The 21,355-nt window shown below is 45.7% G+C and overlaps 1 protein-coding gene across 1 annotated transcript in view; it reads right to left on the reverse strand.

Annotated features, from left to right (window-relative positions):
• Positions 1-19,343, reverse strand: part of LOC122925756 (very long-chain acyl-CoA synthetase-like) — a 92,442-nt gene extending 73,099 nt beyond the window's left edge. Inside the window, exon 1 of the mRNA XM_044277106.1 lies at positions 18,866-19,343. Coding sequence (XP_044133041.1) covers positions 18,866-19,343 — 478 coding nt within the window. The remainder of the gene's footprint in view (positions 1-18,865) is intronic.
• Between the last annotated feature and the right edge of the window lie 2,012 nt (positions 19,344-21,355).

Raw genomic sequence — 21,355 nt, forward strand, 5'->3', positions numbered from 1 at the left:
GCATTTGTCACAGTGAAATACAAGCTTAAAATACTGCAATAATATTCTGGGTTTAAAAAACACCCTTTTTTGGCAAAACCCTACATCTGGGGCCTTTGCTGCATTTGTCACAGTGAAATACAAGCGTTAGATAGGGCTGTTACATTCTGTTATTAAAAAAACACCCATTTTGGGCAAGATAATAAATTTGCGGACTTTGCTGCATTTGTCACAGTGAAATACAAGCTTGAAATACTGCAATTATATTCTGGGTTTAAAAAAACACCCATTTTTTGCAATACCCTACATCTGTGGCCTTAGCTACATTTGTCACAGTGATATAAAAAGCTTGAAATACTGCAATTATATTCTGGTTTTAAAAAAAACATTTTTTTTAAATACCCTACATGTGGGGCCTTTGCTGCATTTGTCATAGTGAAATACAAGAGTTAGATACTGCTGTTATATTCTGTTATTTAAAAAATACTGATTTTGGGCAAGTTAATAAATTTGCGGCCTTTGCTGCATTTGTCACAGTGAAATACAGTCTTAAAATAGCACAATTATATTCTGGGTTTAAAAAAAACACCCATTTTTGGCAATACCCTACATTTTTGGCAATACCCTACATCTGTGGCCTTTACTGCATTTGTCACAGTGAAATACAAGCGTTAGATATTGTTGTTATATTCTGTTATTTTTTAAAAAAAAACCACCCATTTTGGGCAAGATAATACAGTCCTGAACAAAAGTTTAAGACTACTTGAAAAATGGCAAAAAATCATATTTTACATTGTTGTCTCTTAAGGTTCCAAGTAGAGCTTCAACATGCAAAAAGAAGAAATGAGAGTGAGACAAAACATTTTTTGAGCATTCAATTAATTGAAAATAACATTTAAACTGAAACAGGCTGTTTTTCAGCTGATCAAAATTTTAGAACCACATGCCTTTAAAAGGCCAAATCTGTGAAAAGATGTGGATTCATTGTCATTTTCTGTCAGGTAGTCACAGGTTGTGATGGCAAAGGCAAAAAAAAATCTCCCTTTGTAAACGTGATCGGGTTGTTGAACTGCAAAAGCAGGGTCTCTCACAGCGCGCCTTCGCTGCTGAGGTGGGACGCAGTAAGACAGTCATTTGGAATTTCTTAAATAATCCTGAGGGTTATGGAACAGAAAAGTCAAGTGGAAGACCCAAAAATATTTCATCAGCACTGAGCCAGAGGATCCAATTGGCTGTCCGTCAAGACACTGGACGATCCTCGACCCAAATTAAGGCCCTTACTGGTGCTGACTGCAGCCCCATAACCATCAGACGGTATCTGAGACTGAAGGGGTTTCAAAAACAAAAAACGTCTTCAGAGACCTCGTCTCCTTGAATGCCACAGAACTGCTTGTTTGGACTTTGCAAGAGAGCACCAAACATGGGACATTCAAAGGTGGAAGAAAGTTTTATTCTCTGATGAGAAAAAATGTAACCTTGATGGTCCTGATGGTTTCCAATGTTACTGGTGTGACAAGCAGATCCCACCTGAGATGTTTTCTACGCGCCACAGTGGAGGAGGCACCATAATGGTCTGGGGTGCTTTTTCCTTCAGTGGAACAATGGAGCTTCAGGAAATGCAGAGGCATCAAACGGCCCTCGTCTGTGTGGTAATGACTGGGTTTTTCAACTTCAACTGGATAATGCTACTGTACAAAATGCCGGCAGAACAAGGGACTTCTTCCAGGAGAATAGCATCACTCTTTTGTCTCATCCTGCGTGTTCCCCTGATCTAAATCCAATTGAGAACCTTTGGGGATGGATGGCAAGGGAAGTTTACAAAAATGGACAACAGTTACAGACAGTAGATGGCCTTCGTGCGGCTGTCTTCACCACTTGGAGAATTGTTCCCACTCACCTCATGGAAACACTTGCATCAAGCGTGCTGAAACGAATTTTTTAAGTGAAAACAATAACGGCAGAGCTACTCAATACCGAGTTCATGTTTGGAAGTTGGATTCAGTTTCAGTTTATTCATTGTTTTCATTAAATTAAATGCTCAAAAAAAGTTTTGTCTCACTCCCATTTCTTCTTGTTGCATGTTGAAGCTCTACTTGGAACCTTGTTAAGATCCAGCCATGCTAAATATGATTATTTTGCCATTTTTCAAGTGGTCTTAAACTTTTGATCAGGACTGTAGTTTTGCGGCCTTTGTTGCATTTGTGACAGTCAAATACAAACTTTAAACACCAATTATTTGCAAGACCCTACATCTGGGGCCTTTGCTGCATTTATAAAATTGACACCAGCACTGCCTTACTCTCAGTTAACTGAATTGCTGACTATTGGTGGTTACATTGTCGCCTGACAAAAAACATTTGTTAGTTTGGTGGGTGAACGCAAAGAATGAGGAGAGCGTCAATTAAGGGACGTGGCCCTGTCGTAGTGCTGCTGGTGGAGTTCCTGTTGCAGGGAGAGGAAGTGGTCGATCTGTGCCAGCTACACGTACAAGTGAAACACCTTCCTCAGGTGCGAGTAGGCGACAGAACCTTCAGCATTATTTGGTAGGGCTGAATGCAGCTCTACGAATGGTGAGGCCAGAACAAGTACAGGCGATAGTAGATTGGGTGGCTGACAGTGCCTCCAGTTCCTTCACATTGTCTCCAACCCAGTCTCCTGCTGAAAGATCAGAGTTGGCACCTGCAGCCCATGTCCATCAGTTCTTCTCCTCACCCCCTTGCAAATCAGGCAAGCAGTCTGAGCCCCAAGTCATGGAGCAGTCTCTTCTGCTTTTTGATGACTCTGTTAGCAGGGTTTCCCAGGGCCATCCACATAGCCCTGCCCCAGAAGTGGAAGAGATTGAGTGCACCAATGCCCAACCACTTATGTTTCAGGATGAGTACATGGGAGGACCACTGCAGCACGTCTTGGATGATGACGAAACACAGGTGCCAACTGCTGTGGCTTTCGGCAGTGTGCAGACCGACAAGGAGGGCATGGGGTGAAGAATGGGTGGAAGATGATGTGAAGGACGATGAGGTCCTCGACCCCACATGGAATCAAGGTCATGCGAGAGACCTGTGTAGTTCGGAGGAAGAGGCGGTGGTCGCACAGAGCCACCAGCACAGCAGAAGAGGTAGCATGGTGCAAAAGCCGAGCGGCCGTCCCCTAGACAGTACACCTGCTACTGCCCACTGCGGCAAGGGACCGAGCACACCAAAGCCAGCTCCAAGGAGTTCCCTGGCGCAGTGGCGTACATACCAGGGTCGCAGGGGTCGCAGTTGCGACCGGGCCCTGGCACTCCAGGGGGCCCGGCCGCCTGTGGACCCCCCCCCCAGGCCACTGGCAGGGCTCCCGCTGTACTCACATGTAATGGAGCGCTCTGGTGGGGCCCGGCATGAAGTACAGTGGCAATTTCGGGCCCCATCAGAGAGCTCCATGCCACCATTACATGTATAATATGGGGGGTGGGGGGGCCGGAGGGTCAAGTAAGGGAGGGGGGGGGGGGAGCACGCACTCACACACACACGGCCGGCAGTTCCGTTTCTATAGTGAAGCAGGGAAACCTCTCTGCTCCCTGGGGGCAGGGGGGCAAAGGGGCAGAGGGGCAGAGGGGGGGGGGGATTGATGGGAACAACTAGAGTGAGGGGGCACAAAAGTTGGCATCTCTACTGAGGGGCACCTAATCTGCCATAACTAATTTGAGGGGGCACCTAATGTGGCATAACTACTGTGAGGGGGCACATATAAAGGCATAACTATGAGGGGGCACATATGAAGGCATAACTACTGTGACGGGGCATGTAAGGCTACTTTCACACTAGCGTTCGATCGGATCCGTTCTGAACGGATCCGATCATATTAATGCAGACGGAGGCTCCGTTCAGTACGGATCCGTCTGCATTAATAACTTAGAAAAAATTCTAAGTGTGAAAGCAGCCTGAGCGGATCCGTTCAGACTTTCAATGTAAAGTCAATGGGGGACGGATCCGCTTGAAGATTGAGCCTATGGGCTCATCTTCAAGCGGATCCGTTCCCATTGACTTACATTGTAAGTCTGAACGGATCTGCTCGCCTCCGCACGGCCAGGCGGACAGCTGAACGCTGCAAGCAGCGTTCAGCTGTCCGCCTGTCCGTGCGGAGGCGAGCGGAGCGGAGGCTGAATGCCGCCAGACTGATGCAGTCTGAGCGGATCCGCTCCATTCAGACTGCATCAGGGCTGGACGGAGGCGTTCGGGTCCGCTCGTGAGCTTCTTCAAACGGAGCTCACGAGCGGACCGACGAACGCTAGTGTGAAAGGAGCCTAATCTGGCATAACCAATGTGAGGGGCACATATGTGAGCATATCTAATGTGAGGGGCACATAATCTGGCATAACCACTCTGAGGGGACACATATCTGGGCAAATTTACTTTGAGGGGGCACATAACCGGGCATAAATACTGTGAAGGGGCACATAATCTGGCATTATTACTGTGAGAGGACACGTAATCTGGCATAACCACTCTGAGGGGGCACATATGTGGGCATATTTACTTTGAGGGGGCACATAACTGGGCATAAATACTGTGAGGGGCACATAATCTGGCATTACTACTGTAAGGGGCATATAATCTGGCGTTACTAGGTGAGGGGCACATAGTCTGGCATTAATACTGTGAGGGGGCACATAATCTGGCCTTACTACTGTAAGGGGACACATATTTGGCATAACTACTATGAGGGGGCACATATCTGGGCATAATTACTGTGACGGGAACAAAGGTGGGCATAACTACTGTGAGGGGCCACAAGGTGGGCATTAGTACCGTGTGGTTGCACTTAGGGGAAATGTCCTAGATTACCCTGCTACACATTGGCATGGCTCAGTCTTACAGGCCAGCTGGTAATTTCACAGGGGCAGTCATCCCTTCCTTATGTGATTATTCTTTTTTTCTCACCACAGGGACCTTGTTCTGGATCCAGCGGACATCACGCCGACGCCAGCGACACCCTGGATGAGCTAGGACCAGATTTTATTAGGACTAGGTGAGTGTAGCCATGCATTGGGCTTAGGGCTCTTTAACACAAGCGGATCCCGTGCGAGGAATCCGCTGCGTAAATGAGAGCCAAGCCCCGTTCCTGACGGCAGAGACACAGAGCATTAACATGACTGATTATGCTCCGTGCCTCTCTGTGATCTCTTTACTACAAAATCACAGAGACATAAAGTTGTCACCGTGATTTTGTAGTAAAAAGATCACAGTCAATCATGTCACTGCTCCGTGTCTCTGCTGTCTAGAATGGGGCTTGGCACTCAGTCACGCCGCGGATTAGCCGCATGGAAAGAGCCCTTAGTAAAAAAATCTGCCGGTTCTTTGAAAAAATGTTTGCACTGTGGCCCATAACACTATAGTTACACCACTGGTAGGGGAGGTAGTGGGGGGGGGGGGCTAGGAGGCAGGTTGGGGGGGGGGCGCGACGGGGAGGGGGCCCCATAGATCAGTTTCGCACCGGGGCCCCATGGATTGTGTGTACGCCACTGCCCTGGCGTGGCAGTTCTTCAGACAATGTGCTGACGACAAGACACGAGTGGTTTGCACGCTGTGCAATCAGAGCCTGAAGCGAGGCATAAGCGTTCTGAACCTGAGCACAACCTGCATGACCAGGCATCTAAGTGCAAAAAACAATCTGCAGTGGAGTAGACACCTCAAAAAAGAAGAAAGGTTTCTGGTTCCTCCTGCTTCCTCTTCTGCTGCAGTCTCGTGTTCTTCATCCACCTCTGGAGTGACAGTGGCACCTGCCACCCCGCAAACAGAGGATCTGCCAGCAACGCCACCACCTGGGTCACCAAGCATATCCACAATGTCCCATGGAAACGTTCAACTCTCTATCTCACGAACACTGGAGCAAAAGAGGAAGTACCCCCCTACCCACCCGCGTTCCCTGGCCCTGAATGCCAGCATTTCAAAATTACTGGCCTTTGAAATGCTTTCATTCCATCTGGTGGAGACGGAGAGTTTTAAAAGCCTTATGGCGATGGCTGTCCCACAGTACGTCGTGCCCAGCCACCACTACTTTTCTTGGCGAGCCATCCTTTCCCTGCACAAACAAGTGGGGGACAAAATCAGGTGTGCACTACGCAACGCCATCTGTAGCAAGGTGCACCTCACTATACGTGGACCAGTAAGCACAGTCAGGGACGTTATATCTCCATAACAGCACACTGGGTAAATGCAGTGATGGCTGGGTCTGAGGCGGATAGCAGTTTGGCGCATGTCCTTCCACCACCGAGGATTGCAGGGCGCTTCAGTTTGCCTCCTGTTGCTTCCTCCTCCTACTCCACTTCCTCATACTCTACCACCTCCTCATCCGGTCAGCGTTACACCTTCACCACCATCTTCAGCACAGGGGCAAATTACAGCAGGCAGTTTTAAAACTTATCTGTTTGGGGGACAAACCCCACACCACGCAGGAGCTATGGACAGGCATGGAACAACAGACCGATGAGTGGTTGGTGCCAGTGAGCCTCAAGCCCGGCCTGGTGGTGTGCGATAATGGGCGATATCTCGTAGCAGCTCTGGGCCTAGCCGGTTTGACGCACATCCCTTGCCTGGCGCATATACTGAATTTGGTGGTGCAGAGGTTCCTTAAAAATTACCCCGATATGTCAGAGCTACTGCAGAAAGTGTGGGCCGTCTGTGCGCGCTTTCGGCATTCTCACCCTGCTGCTGCTCGCCTGTCAGCACTGCAGCGTAACTTCAGCCTTCCCGCTCACCACCTCATAAGCAACATGCCCACAAGGTGGAACTCCACCTTGCACATGCTGGCCAGACTGTTCGAGCAGCAGCAGGCGATAGTGGAGTTTCAGCTGCAGCACGCACGGGTGAGTCGCTCTGCGGAACAGCACCACTTCACCACCAATGAGTGGGCCTCCATGCGAGACCTGTGTACTTGTTGCGCTGTTTCGAGTACTCCACCAACATGGCCAGTGCCGATGACGCTGTTCTCAGCGTTACTATCCAACTTCTATGCCTCCTCGAAAAAACACTTTGGGCGATGATGGAAGAGGATGTGGCACATGAGGAGGAGGAGGAAGAGGGATTATTTCATAGGATTTCAGGCCAGTCATTAACAAGTCGCTCCAAGGGTGGGTTCCTGCACCCACAAACGCCAGCTACACAATTGTCCAGCCAGGGAACAGTTCTGGATGATGACAAGGTGGAGGATTAGGAGGAGGAGATGGAGGAGGAGGAACCGTGTTCACAGCAGGGTGGCACCCAAACCAGCTCATGGCCATCACTGGTGCATGGCTGGGGGGACACAGAGGACAAAGACGATACACCTCCCACAGAGGACAGATTTTCGTTGCCTCTGGGCAGCCTGGCACACATGAGAGATTACATGCTGCAGTGTCTCCGCAACGACTGCCGAGTTGCCCACATTCTATCTTGTGCTGATTACTGGATGGCCACTCTGCTGGATCCCCGTTAGGCTACTTTCACACTTGCGGCAGTGTGATCCGGCGGGCAGTTCCGTTGTCTGAACTGGCAGCCGGATCCTCCGATCTGCTGCTGACTGAAAGCATTTGTGAGACAGATGCGGATCAGTCTCACAAATGCATTGCAAGGACGGATCCGTCTCTCCGCTTGTCATGCGGACCGACGGATCCGTCTTGTACATTTTTTCTCATTTTTACCGATCTGCGCATGCCGGAACGACGGATCCTGCATTCCGGTATTCTGAATGCCGAATCCGGCGCTAATACATTCCTATGGGAAAAAATGCCGGATCCGGCGTTCAGGCAAGTCTTCAGTTTTTTTCGCCGGAGAGAAAACCGTAGCATGCTGCGGTTTTCTCTTTTGCCTGATCAGTCAAAACGACTGAACTGAAGACATCCTGATGCAAACTGAACGGATTACTCTCTATTCAGAATGCATGGGGATAAAACTGATCAGTTCTTTTCCGGTATAGAGCCCCTGTGACGGAACTCTATGCCGGAAAAGAAAAACGCAAGTGTGAAAGTACCCTTACAAGGACAATGTTCCGTCCTTAATTCCGTCACTGGAGCGTGATCGTAAGATGCGCGAGTACAAGACACGCTGCTGGTGGCATTCCCACCTGACAGCGGGGGCACAGTGGAAGCACAAGGCGAAGGCAGAGGAGGAGGAAGAGGTCGCCAACGCAGCTGGGGCACCACCAGCACCTCAGAAGGCAGGGTTAGCATGTCTGAAATGTGGAAAAGCTTTGTCAGCACGCCACAACAACCAGCACCACCAGCTGATATGGAACGTCTTAGCAGGAAGCAGCATTTCAGCAACATGGTGGAGCAGTATGTGTGCACACGCCTATATGTACTGGATGATGGGTCTGCACCCTTCAACTTCTGGGTCTCCAAATTAGGCATCTGGCCTGAGCTTGCCCTTTACGCCTTCGAGGTGCTGGCCTGCCCTGCAGCCAGTGTATTGTCTGAACGTGTGTTTAGCATGGCATGGGGCGTTATCACAGACAAGCACAGCCCCCTGTCCACAGCCAATGTGGACAAGCTCACGTTCATTAAACGGAACCAGGCATGAATCCCAAAGAACTTGTCCGTACCTTGTGCAGAATAGACATGTATACCGGCCTTACCCGGCCATTGTCATACTACAGCGTAATTGCTCATTGTTGTATTTTTGATACTTCCAACTCTTTTGAGGTATACTCTAATTAAAAAATAAATAAATAAATGAATAAATAAATTAAAACCAAAAACCAGTGTTGGCTACCTCGTCCTCTTCCACCGCCGCTTCCATCTACACTGATACGTCCTCCGCCTCCTCAACCTTCTACTTCATATGGACCTCCACCTCATACATCAAGATAATTTTTGTTAATTTTTACGTATTTTAGTAATTTCACTCATTTGTCTGATACATTGTTCGGTTACATATCCCAAATTTTTACCTAGTGGACAATTTAATAAATTTCACTAATGTGTCTGTTACATTGTCGGGTGAAATTCACAAATTTTTGGCTGTGATATACTCCTGCTCTACCTAGTGGACAGGTTAATAAATTTCATAAATTTTTCTGTTACATTGTCGGGTGAAATTCACCAATTTTTGGCTGTGATATACTCCTGCTATACCTAGTGGACAAGGAAATACATTTCACTAATTTGTCTGTTACATTCTTGGGTGACATTTTACAATTTTTGCCGTGAATAAACCCCTGCTCTGCATAGGTGACAGGGACCTAAATTGCAAAAATCGTCTGTTACATTGTCAGGTGACATTTTACAAATTTTTCCATACACAAACCCCTGCTCTGCATAGATGACTGGGACCTTATTTTTTGTAAAATTGTCTGTTGAATTGGTGGGTGACATGAACACAGTTTTGCCATGAATAAACCCCTGCTTTACATAGTTGACAGGCCCCGAAATTTTTAAAAATAGTTTGTTCTATTGGTGAGTGGCATTAACCCATTTTTGCAGATGAAAAACCCCTGCTCTGCATAGGTGACAGGGACTTACATTTGTAAATTTTGTCTTTAATTGGACCTTTCATTTGATTCCTCCACTTTAATAACTTGTCCCACATTTCAGCTCGATCACATTGCAGCCATTGACCTCCCTTGGATGTGGTATCCCTTTCTCACGCCCCCTCTCCGGCGTGGAACCCTGATTCGCCGATAACCGTGATCAACATGGTAGGCACAGAAAAGAACATCGAAAGTTGATAGAGAAGATATCCAAATGGATCGTGGACGTGACAGGGACATGCGATCAGGCAGAAATTATCTAGAGTCAACAAAGCGGCAGCAGAGCCTCTCCTATCTAATGTTTCCAAATCCAAAATACCCCAGTAAAATTCCCTATAATTTTTTACTAATCATTTCAATAACAGTGTCACAAATATTTAGACAGCACCCCTTAAGTGGTGATAATTAATGATTTTATTTCATGTTATTTCAGCCGGAGTAGGTGGTATGTCAGTAGCAACGTTTCAGGCTTAATAATCGCCCTTCATCAGGCACTCTGAGGACCACAATGTGTTTACAGCCGTGCTGTGGCCTATTTACTTGAAAACATTTTAATAACAGGGCATCTTAAGAGTCCGGTATTGTTATTTATCGTCACTACCTCCCCGATTTGGGACTGGGTAATTGCTGCGCGCCCCCTCCTTTACTTTGATGCTTCCGCTTTAACAACTTGTCCCACATTTCCGCTCGATCACATTGCAGCCATTGACCTGCCTTGGGTGTGGTATCCCTTTCTCACGTTCCCTCTCCGGCATTGAACCCTGATTCCCTGTTACCCGTGATCACCATGGTAGGCGCATAAAAGAACATAGAAAGTTGATAGAGAAGATATCCAATTGGATCGTGGACATCACAGGGACATGCGACATGGTGGAGCAGTATGTGCGCACATGCCTACACGTACTGACTGAATACATTGCTACCACAGGAGTGAATAAAGGATTTGAGAGTAGAGATGGTCTTGTGGTTTGCCCGGCGGTCGTTTCGCGGCAAACTTTGCTCGTTCACGGTTCGCCGAACGGGCAAACATATGGCTATGTCCGCCGGCGCTATATTCTTTTACATTGTAAAGAACTTTGACCCATGACACATCCATTAGGTGGTTCAGGGCAGCCAATTGAGACATTTCAGCACATGGACATACCCTCTACCTTATAAATAGACCTGATCTGGCTGCCATTTTACATTCAGTCTTTTGCCAGTGTAGAGAGAGGTTGCTGTGTGGAGCAGGGACAGACTGTTAGGGACACCAAACGCTAGCTAATAGCTCCACAAAAGTCCTTTTAAGGACTGGTATAGGTGTGCTATTGATAGGTGTGACTTACTGAGGGGTGTAATATACTTATAATATACTTTCCAACATAGAAAGTATATTATAGTGCATTTGTATTGTGCAGCAGTTGTGTGTGGTTCTGCTGCGATACCGCAGCTACACAGAGTGCCAAAAGCTATTGGAACAAATAATAAATACCAGTTGCCCCTCCAAAAAACTGATTGAAGCAGGGGTGTTATATACCAATAATATACTTTCTATATAGTGCATTAAGGTAGTGCAGCATTAGTTTGGGTTTTGCTGCTTTACCTCAGCTGCAGATAGTGACAAACGACATTGGAACAAATAAATTCTACTAGTGTGATATGCCAGTTGCCCCCCCCCCCCCAAAAAAAAGTGATTGAAGCAGGGGTGTTATATACCAATTATATACTTTCTATTTAGTGCATTTGGGTAGTGCAGCATTTGTTTGCGGTTTAGCTGCGTTACCTCAGCTACAGATAGTGACAAACGCCATTGAAACAAATAATTTCTACTGGTGTGATATACCAGTTGCCCCCCAAAAAACTGATTGAAGCAGGGGTATGATATACCTTCTTCCACAAATACTGCTCTTCTATAGGGACTTTTGTCACAGGGTCATTTTCAAAATGACAGGCAGAGGAAGAGGCAGTCCATTCTGCAGGGGTGGTAAGGATCAGGCAGGAAAAAAAAACAAAAAATAGGATAGCACCACTTACTGACTATTAGAAGTCCAATCAGGCACGGCCCTAAGCGACCCACAATCACAAAGGTAAGTATAGGAAAAAATAGTATAGCTTGAAAAAGACTTGTTTAGTCGAAACGTTGCTTTGGTTCGGAGTCAATAAATATACCACTGGATTGAGGATTGGAGTGCCGCGGTTTTTTCCTATACTTACCTTAGGGATCAGGTAGGTGCACCAGGCCGGAACCTAAGTGGGAAGTTGCAGAAGGTGCGTGCGATTCCATCAACGGACGCACCAGACTTGGTTGAGTGGCTCACTCAGCCTTCCACTTCTGCACCCTCCACATCCTCTCTATCTGCACCCTATTCACTCTCTGCTGTGTGCACCCCCAAATACACCATCACCACCACCATATCCCTTCCGCTCGAGTCAGAGGAATTATTTTCCCATCCATTACAAGACCTTACTGATGCGCAGCCATTCTTGGCATCGGATCCGGAAGAGGAGGTATCAACGGTTGCCACCCAACAGTCTGACGACACTACTCAGATCAGCCCAAGTAGGGTGGTCCCCGCTGTTGCTGCCTACTCCGAGATCTCTAATGTCAGTGGTGGTGAAGGGGACGATGATGATGTGTCTATGGACGTCACGTGGGTGCCCACAAGAGAGGAAGAGGAGGGGAGTTCAGAGGGAGAGACAGAGCAGCAGATAGGGAGAAGGAGGAGAAGCAGGCAGAACTTACAGTGCACAGGACGCAAAATGAATTCCCAGGGGGGGGGGCTACTCCATCTGAGACAAGTCAAAAGGAGTCTGAAGAGGAGTCAGAGGAGGATGGTGCGGGGGCGGAGGAGAAGCAAGAAGAGCATGCTTTAAACGTTTCTGGGATCCCTGGTGTTGTCCGTGGCTGGGGGGAGGAGACCGAGGACGACATTATCCTAGACGATTTATTGATTTTTAGGGCACAAAGGTGTCCATATCCATTAAAGTCCTGGTGATATCAATACAGGATATTATGTGGTTGCACTTCCTGAGTCTAGCGTTACTATAACAAGATGATGACGTATGGATCATGAGCAGATAACTTCAATCAGATCCCCAATGTTAACAAGACCCCAATAAGACCTCAGATCAGACCCCCAATCAGACCTCAGCTCAGACCCCAATGTGAATGACCCTCAATCAGACCTCAGATAAGAGCCCCAAAATAAATTAGATTACCCATTCAAACCTCAGATCATCCCACATAAATCTTATCATCAGCCCCCATGTCTCTCATCAGCCTCCATGCCTCACAGCCAACAGGCGAGGACCAGGAAGCAGTGAGTACAGAGCCTTCACCGCTTCCCGGTGCTCTGGTACTAATGAGCGCTTCCATAATTGGAAGCGCTCATTAGTATTCACCCCATAAGGCGCAGGGACATTTTCCCTCCACTTTTGGGGGAAAAAAGCATCTTATGGGGCACCAGCAACTGTCTTCCTCCTGCCATTGGCTGTGCTGTGACCTGATGTGCCGGTCCTCCGGTACCATAAAGGAAGATCTCATTAGAAAAATGAGGGGGGAAAAATGTGTCTTATGGGGTGAAAAATATCATAGCTTGCGGTGGATCTTCTGTGGCATCAGTACATCACTTAGTACAGTTAGAGAAATACTGTCTAGTTAGGGCTCAGTTATGTCTGGTGCTTTGCCTGAAATGTAAAAGCTATTTATTCACTGCTGTTGAAACCACAATAAAGTGGTACTGTATTTGGACTTTCTCCCGTGTGTCACTGTCTCTGACTGTCTGCAAGCCGGCCAATCCTGCCTTTATCAGACCTAACTCCCACTATATATATATATATATATATATATATATATATACAGACGTGGACAAAATTGTTGGTACCCTTTGGTCAATGAAAGAAAAAGTCACAATGGTCACAGAAATAACTTTAATCTGACAAAAGTAATAATAAATTAAAATTCTATAAATGTTAACCAATGAAAGTCAGACATTGTTTTTCAACCATGCTTCAACAGAATTATGTAAAAAAATAAACTCATGAAACAGGCATGGACAAAAATGATGGTACCCCTAGAAAACACAGAACATAATGTGACCAAAGGGACATGTTAATTCAAGGTGTGTCCACTAATTAGCATCACAGGTGTCTACAACCTTGTAATCAGCCATTGGGCCTATATATATGGCTCCAGGTAATCACTGTGTTGTTTGGTGATATGGTGTGTACCACACTCGACATGGACCAGAGGAAGCAAAGGAAAGAGCTGTCTCAAGAGATCAGAAAGAAAATTATAGACAAGCATGTTAAAGGTAAAGGCTATAAGACCATCTCCAAGCAACTAGATGTTCCTGTGAGTACAGTTGCACATATTATTCATAAGTTTAAGATCCATGGGACTGTAGCCAACCTCCCTGGACGTGGCCGCAGGAGGAAAATTGATGACAAATCTAAGAGACGGATAATCCGAATGGTAACAAAAGAGCCTAGAAAGACTTCTAAAGAGATTCAAGGTGAACTTCATGCTCAAGGAACATCAGTGTCAGATCGCACCATCCGTCGTTGTTTGAGCCAAAGTGGACTACATGGGAGACGACCAAGGAGGACACCATTGTTGAAAACGAATCATAAAAAAGCAAGACTGGAATATGCCAAACTACATGTTGACAAGCCACAAAGCTTCTGGGAGAATGTCCTGTGGACAGATGAGACAAAAATCGAAGTTTTTGCCAAGGCACATCAGCTGTATGTTCACAGACGAAAAAATGAAGCATATCAAGAAAAGAACACTGTCCCTACTGTGAAACATGGAGGAGGCTCTGTTATGTTCTGGGGCTGCTTTGCTGCGTCTGGCACAGGGTGTCTTGAATCTGTGCAGGGTACAATGAAATCTCAAGACTATCAAGGAATTCTAGAGAGAAATGTACTAGCCAGTGTCAGAAAGCTTGGTCTCAGTCGCAGGTCATGGGTCTTGCAACAGGACAATGACCCAAAACACACCGCTAAAAACACCCAAGAATGGCTAAGAGGAAAAAATTGGACTATTCTAAAGTGGCCTTCTATGAGCCCTGACCTCAATCCTATTGAGCATCTTTGGAAGGAGCTGAAACATGCAGTCTGGAAAAGGCACCCTTCAAACCGGACACAACTGGAGCAGTTTGCTCATGAGGAGTGGGCCAAAATACCTGCTGAGAGGTGCAGATGTCTCATTGACAGTTACAGGAAGCGTTTGATTGCAGTGATTGCCTCAAAAGGTTGCGCAACAAAATATTAAGTTAGGGGTACCATCATTTTTGTCCATGCCTGTTTCATGAGTTTATTTTTTTACATAATTCTGTTGAAGCATGGTTGAAAAACAATGTCTGACTTTCATTGGTTAACATTTATAGAATTTTAATTTATTATTACTTTTGTCAGATTAAAGTTATTTCTGTGACCATTGTGACTTTTTCTTTCATTGACCAAAGGGTACCAACAATTTTGTCCACGTCTGTATATATATATATAATGAAGAGAATCCGCAGAACTCCTTGAAGAATAAAATGTGGTCTTTATTCACACATATCAAAAATCGACAATGTTTCGGTTCTCTCACAGAACCTTTTTCAAGTCAGGTGACTTGAAAAAGGTTCTGTGAGAGAACCGAAACGTTGTCGATTTTTGATATGTGTGAATAAAGACCACATTTTATTCTTCAAGGAGTGCTGCGGATTCTCTTCATTATTTCCTGTCCTGAGTCGAGGGACCACCGCGGGCACCCTGTGCTACTATTGAAAGGGAGTGCTGCCAGATTTTCTTTATATATATATATATATATATATATATATATATATACATATACACTCACCTAAAGAATTATTAGGAACACCATACTAATACGGTGTTGGACCCTCTTTTGCCTTCAGAACTGCTCAGGTAGCCCGTGGCATTTAAACGATGGCCAATTGGCACTAAGGGGCCTAAAGTGTGCCCAGAAAACATCCCCCCAGACCATTACACCACCACCACCAGCCTGCACAGTGGTAACAAGGCATGATGGATACATGTTCTCATTCTGTTTACGCAAAATTCGGACTCTACCATTTGAATGTCTTAACAGAAATCGAGACTCATCAGACCAGGCAACATTTTTCCAGTCTTCAACAGTCCAATTTTGGTGAGCTCGTGCAAATTGTAGCCTCTTTTTCCTATTTGTAGTGGAGATGAGTGGTACCCAGTGGGGTCTTCTGCTGTTGTAGCCCATCCGCCTCAAGGTTGTGCATGTTGTGGCTTCACAAATGCTTTGCTGCATACCTCGGTTGTAACGAGTGGTTATTTCAGTCAACGTTGCTCTTTTATCAGCTTGAATCAGTTGGCCTATTCTCCTCTGACCTCAAGCATCAACAAGGCATTTTTGCCCACAGGACTGCCGCATACTGGATGTTTTTCCCTTTTCACACCATTCTTTGTAAACCCTAGAAATGGTTGTGCGTGAAAATCCCAGTAACTGAGCAGATTGTGAAATACTCAGACCGGCCCGTCTGGCACCAACAACCATGCCACACTCAAAATTGCTTAAATCACCTTTCTTTCCCATTCTGACATTCAGTTTGGAGTTCAGGAGATTGTCTTGACCAGGACCACAACCCTACGTGCATTGAAGCAACTGCCATGGGATTGGTTGACTAGATAATCACATTAATGAGAAATAGAACAGGTGTTCCTAATAATTCTTTAGGTGAGTGTATATATATATATATATACACACTCACCTAAAGAATTATTAGGAACACCATACTAATACAGTGTTGGACCCCCTTTTGCCTTCAGAACTGCCTTAATTCTACATGGCATTGATTCAACAAGGTGCTGATAGCATTCTTTAGAAATGTTGGCCCATATTGATAGGATAGCATCTTGCAGTTGATGGAGATTTGAGGGATGCACATCCAGGGCACGAAGCTCCCATTCCACCACATCCCAAAGATGCTCTATTGGGTTGAGATCTGGTGACTGTGGGGGCCATTTTAGTACAGTGAACTCATTGTCATGTTCAAGAAACCAATTTGAAATGATTCGAGCTTTGTGACATGGTGCATTATCCTGCTGGAAGTAGCCATCAGAGGATGGGTACATGGTGGTCATGAAGGGATGAACATGGTCAGAAACAATGCTCAGGTAGCCCGTGGCATTTAAACGATGGCCAATTGGCACTAAGGGGCCGAAAGTTTGCCCAGAAAACATCCCCCACACCATTATACCACCACCACCAGCCTGCACAGTGGTAACAAGGCATGATGGATACATGTTCTCATTCTGTTTACGCCAAATTCGGACTCTACCATTTGAATGTCTCAACAGAAATCGAGACTCATCAGACCAGGCAACATTTTTCCAGTCTTCAACAGTCCAATTTTGGTGAGCTCGTGCAAATTGTAGCCTCTTTTTCTTATTTGTAGTGGAGATGAGTGGTACCCGGTGGGGTCTTCTGCTGTTGTAGCCCACCTTTCTTTCCCATTCTGACATTCAGTTTGGAGTTCAGGAGATTGTCTTGACCAGGACCACAACCCTACATGCATTGAAGCAACTGCCATGTGATTGGTTGACTAGATCATCGCATTAATGAGAAATAGAACAGGTGTTCCTAATAATTCTTTAGGTGAGTGTATATATATATATATATATATATATATATATATATATATAGTAAGGGATAGCTCTCTCACAGGGGGTCAGCAGCAACAGACTTCTTTCAGACAGTGGGTGTTAAAGTCCACAGAATGCTTTTCTTTGTTACTTCCACAATACAGTAGAACTTTCCCAGTTATAACCTCACTGGGTGAGGTGAGGTTCCAGCACCCCAACCCCAGTCTAACAGCCCTCCTGGCTGTGACCACACAAGCCTCTCAGGCTTCCCCCTCTCTAGGGTCACTTCCTCTTCCCCAGACTCTTACACGGAGGGTTGTTTTATCCCTCATTGATATCACAGCCCGCCTCACCTGCAATCACCACAGGTTATAGGGAATATGTGTAGTGGAAGGGTGTGTGAACTGTAAGCACCCACTGCCAAACCTACCTCACAGTCCAAATAAAACCCAGCCCATATAACTTTAACAAAACAGCTCCAGCAACTACGTTTGCAGAAGTGAGTGCAGCTTTTCTGGACTTCACTTATCTAACCCAGCTGACGTATCTGGATGGGATATACATATATACATATATACACTCTGCACTATTCGGACATGAAACTCGAAAAATTAGAATATCGTGCAAAAGTCCATTTATTTCAGTAATGCAAATTAAAAGGAAGTGCATTATTGCAGCTTAAAATTGTAATTTTGTGAAAAGTTTTAATATTCTAGGCTCAAAGTGTCACACTCTAGTCAGCTAATTAATCCATACTCCCTGAGCAAAAGGTACCTCAAAATTGTGATTTTGGGGTTTCATAAGCTGTAAACCATAAACATCCAAATTATAACAAATAAAGGCTTGAAAGATCTCGCTTTGCATGTAATAAGTCGATCACATATGTTAGTTTCACCTTTTAAGTTGCACAATATTAAAAATTTTCGAGTTTCACCTGTATTAATGGACACTATGGGGACATACATATAGTGAAGATGCCATGGGGGCATTTATGCTTCTTGGGCCACTATTTGGGGCCATTCATAATACTGGGAGCATTATTAGGGGCCATTTATAGTACTGGGGGCACTATGGGGGCCATAATATACTATATAATGAGGGGATAAAAAAAAAAAACAATGAAATTCATCAATTTTTAATGGCCATTTTTAGCTAATGCCAAACTAATGCAAAATGCCATTAAAAACAGAGACAGACAGAAAATGGATGCACAAACAGATGCAAAATGACCATGAAAAACTGACAGTGTGTCCATCTTTAATGGCCATTGTTAATGTACCCTTATGCCTCTCTCCCCGAACAGTTGGACAAGAGTCGGTAGGCTACCATATACTGTATATATCTAATATACATGGCCATCTTTGAAGATTTTTTATTTTAAGAACTGCTCTAGGATACAGTACACAGCAGATCCAGGGGGAAAAAACTGTGTGCCATTCGTAAAAACTACTGGGTTCAAGTCAGTAAGAGTGCTCTATATGGACAGAGACATGATTGGGAGACTACTGTCATTTAGAGTCTGTGTGACCGCAGAAAACACAAATAATACATGAAAAGCATATTGAGCCTAACAGCTGGTCTAGGGAAGAATACCTCTGTACATATGGAATGCAACACAAAAAAATATTTGAATGTCTTCATATGAAAACAGAGCCATATTGGGATTGTGCACTTTACTGTAATAGGGTCACTAACATATGCTTTTAAAGGTTAAAAAGCAAAAACCAGACAGATCAAAACACATACGATATGTGAAAGTAGTAAATAGGAGCAGGTACAGACAATGTATATTTCTTACCTGGAGCAGCAATCAAAATTTTAGCCCCACTGCTCTGAAAGCAATTAAGAAAGGATTTTGCACGTATGTTGTAGTTCAGACAAGCCATTGGACACCCATATTTCGATAGTGCCAACCAAAGCCAGATATATGCAGGCTCATTACCCATGAAGACGGCAACACAGTTGCCACTTTTCAGATTGGCATGGTGGCTTAAAGCCCATGCTGCTTGATTGCTTTTCAGATCCAAGTCTCTGTAAGAATAGGCCTGGTCTTCATATAAGATAAATGTCTTGTTAGGTCTCGTGGACACTTGCTGTAAAAACACATCCAACATGCCAGGAGAGGAAGGAGAACGTGAAACTGACTTTTTAACCTTCAGGTAGCAATAGATAACTTTTATGAAGAATTTGAGATCTTCCAACTGGTAGGACAGGGATTTCCTCCGTAATACCCATAGCATGGGCACTATGCATAATATCACAAGCAATAAATACATCCTGTAAAATAAAAGAACAAAGTATTATTTGACAGGAAATCCATCATTAAAGGCAATTTTTGGTTATGATTGCATTTTATTCAATTTTGGCTAAAAATCATATTTGAAATTGGTATTTATTAAAAATATTGAGCTGTTCTGTCACAAACGGTTAACTGTTTTTCTAACTGTCTGACTGGTACTTTCACTTTCACTTTGCGCCGGTCATCTAATAAACCTTATCTTTAAACTATGAAGAGGTCATAAACACTTATTAAAGCCACATTCTTATCAGTAAGATAAGAACTGAGCTATAATTAGTGTTTATAATGTCAGAGAGCAGAGATAAGAAGCCCGTCAGCTCCCCAACTGATGGGAAAGAGAGATATTATTAACCCCTTAGGGACACATGACGTACCGGTACGGCATGTTTCCCGAGTCCTTAAGGACCCATGACGTACCGGTACGTCATGGCTTTAATTCGCGATTCCGGCGCCGCGGGGGTTAATCGGAACGGGATGCCGGCTGAAATCATTCAGCCGGTATCCTGTAACAATGCAGGGGGGGGGAGTCATTTGACCCCCCCACCCCCGTATCGGCGATCGCAGAAAACCGCAGGTCAATTCAGACCTGCGGTTTTCTGCGTTTCCGGTCCATTCGGGTCTCCGGTGACCCGAGGAACCGGAAAAAGACTGTGATCGGTGGCGTGATTACACACCACCAATCACAGTCCGTGCATTTGGAGAGGCGGTGCTGGCCCTGGTGCTGAACGCCGCTGTCCAGGGTGCTGATTGGTGCAGGGGAGAGAGGCGCGAGATTCAAACTTCCTGCGCTCCTCTCTCCCCTCCTCTTCCTGTTCTGCACGAGCACCCTGCAGCACCGTCCAGCACCAGCTCCTGAGTCCCCCCTAATCGCCATCCATCACCCTCCTGGACCCATCGCCATCCAGGTAGGTTAAGGTCAGTGAGGGAGAGGCACCGTTAGGCAGGGAAAGACGGGAAAAGTTAGTTAGGAAAAAAATAATAATAATAACTTTTATCCTAAACTTTCTTTGTTCCATCTTTCAGACCCCAGACCCCCCCCTGCCACATGCTAGGGATCCTGTGGCCCACCCTAGTACGAACCGCCCTGGGGTTCGTACTGGTTTCCCGACCCACCAAATAAGCCCACCGGAGCCTCCTGCCGATGAACTTAGCTGGTGTCCCTCAGTGGACTTTGAGCCTGAGATTTCGGATTTTGCTGGCAATCCTGGAATCCAGATTCCCACAGTGGGGTTTACTGAAATTGACTTTTTTAGTTATTTTTTTCAGTAACCCACTGGTGAATCTGATGGTGGAGCAGACAAAACAGTTCGTCGCCCAAAACCCAGGCTCATTTTTGGCTAGACCCGGTGGCTGGACGCCGATCAGTGCAACCGAGATGAGGACATTTTGGGGCCTCGTGCTGCATATGGGTCTAGTGCAAAAACCCAGTGTCAGGCAATACTGGAGTGGGAACGTCCTATACCAGACCCCACTGTACAGTATGGTCATGACACGTTCCCGGTTTGAGGCCATCCAGAAATGTCTGCATTATTCCGATAATGCAGCATGTTCTCCTCGAGGTGATCCTGCCTATGACCGTCTGTATAAGATACGTCCGGTCATCGATCACTTTGGGGCCAAATTCATGGAGACCTACGTACCTGGAAGGGAGGTCGCGGTTGATGAGTCTCTCGTTGCGTTCAAGGGGAGACTCAGTTTCCGCCAATACATTCCCACAAAGCGGGCGAGGTATGGCATGAAGCTATACAAAATTTGTGAGAGTACCTCAGGGTACACTTACAAATTTCGTGTGTACGAGGGGCGAGATTCCCGTATTCAACCCCCAGAATGTCCCCCCACTCTGGGTGTTAGCGGGAAACTCGTGTGGGACCTTATGTACCCACTGCTTGATAACGGTTACCACTTGTACGTGGATAACTTTTATACCAGCATTCCCTTGTTCAGGTCCCTTGCCGCCAGATCCTCGTTCAGCTTGTGGGACCGTGCGGA

Source organism: Bufo gargarizans, chromosome 2 (assembly GCF_014858855.1).
Source record: "Bufo gargarizans isolate SCDJY-AF-19 chromosome 2, ASM1485885v1, whole genome shotgun sequence".
Lineage (NCBI taxonomy): Eukaryota > Metazoa > Chordata > Amphibia > Anura > Bufonidae > Bufo > Bufo gargarizans.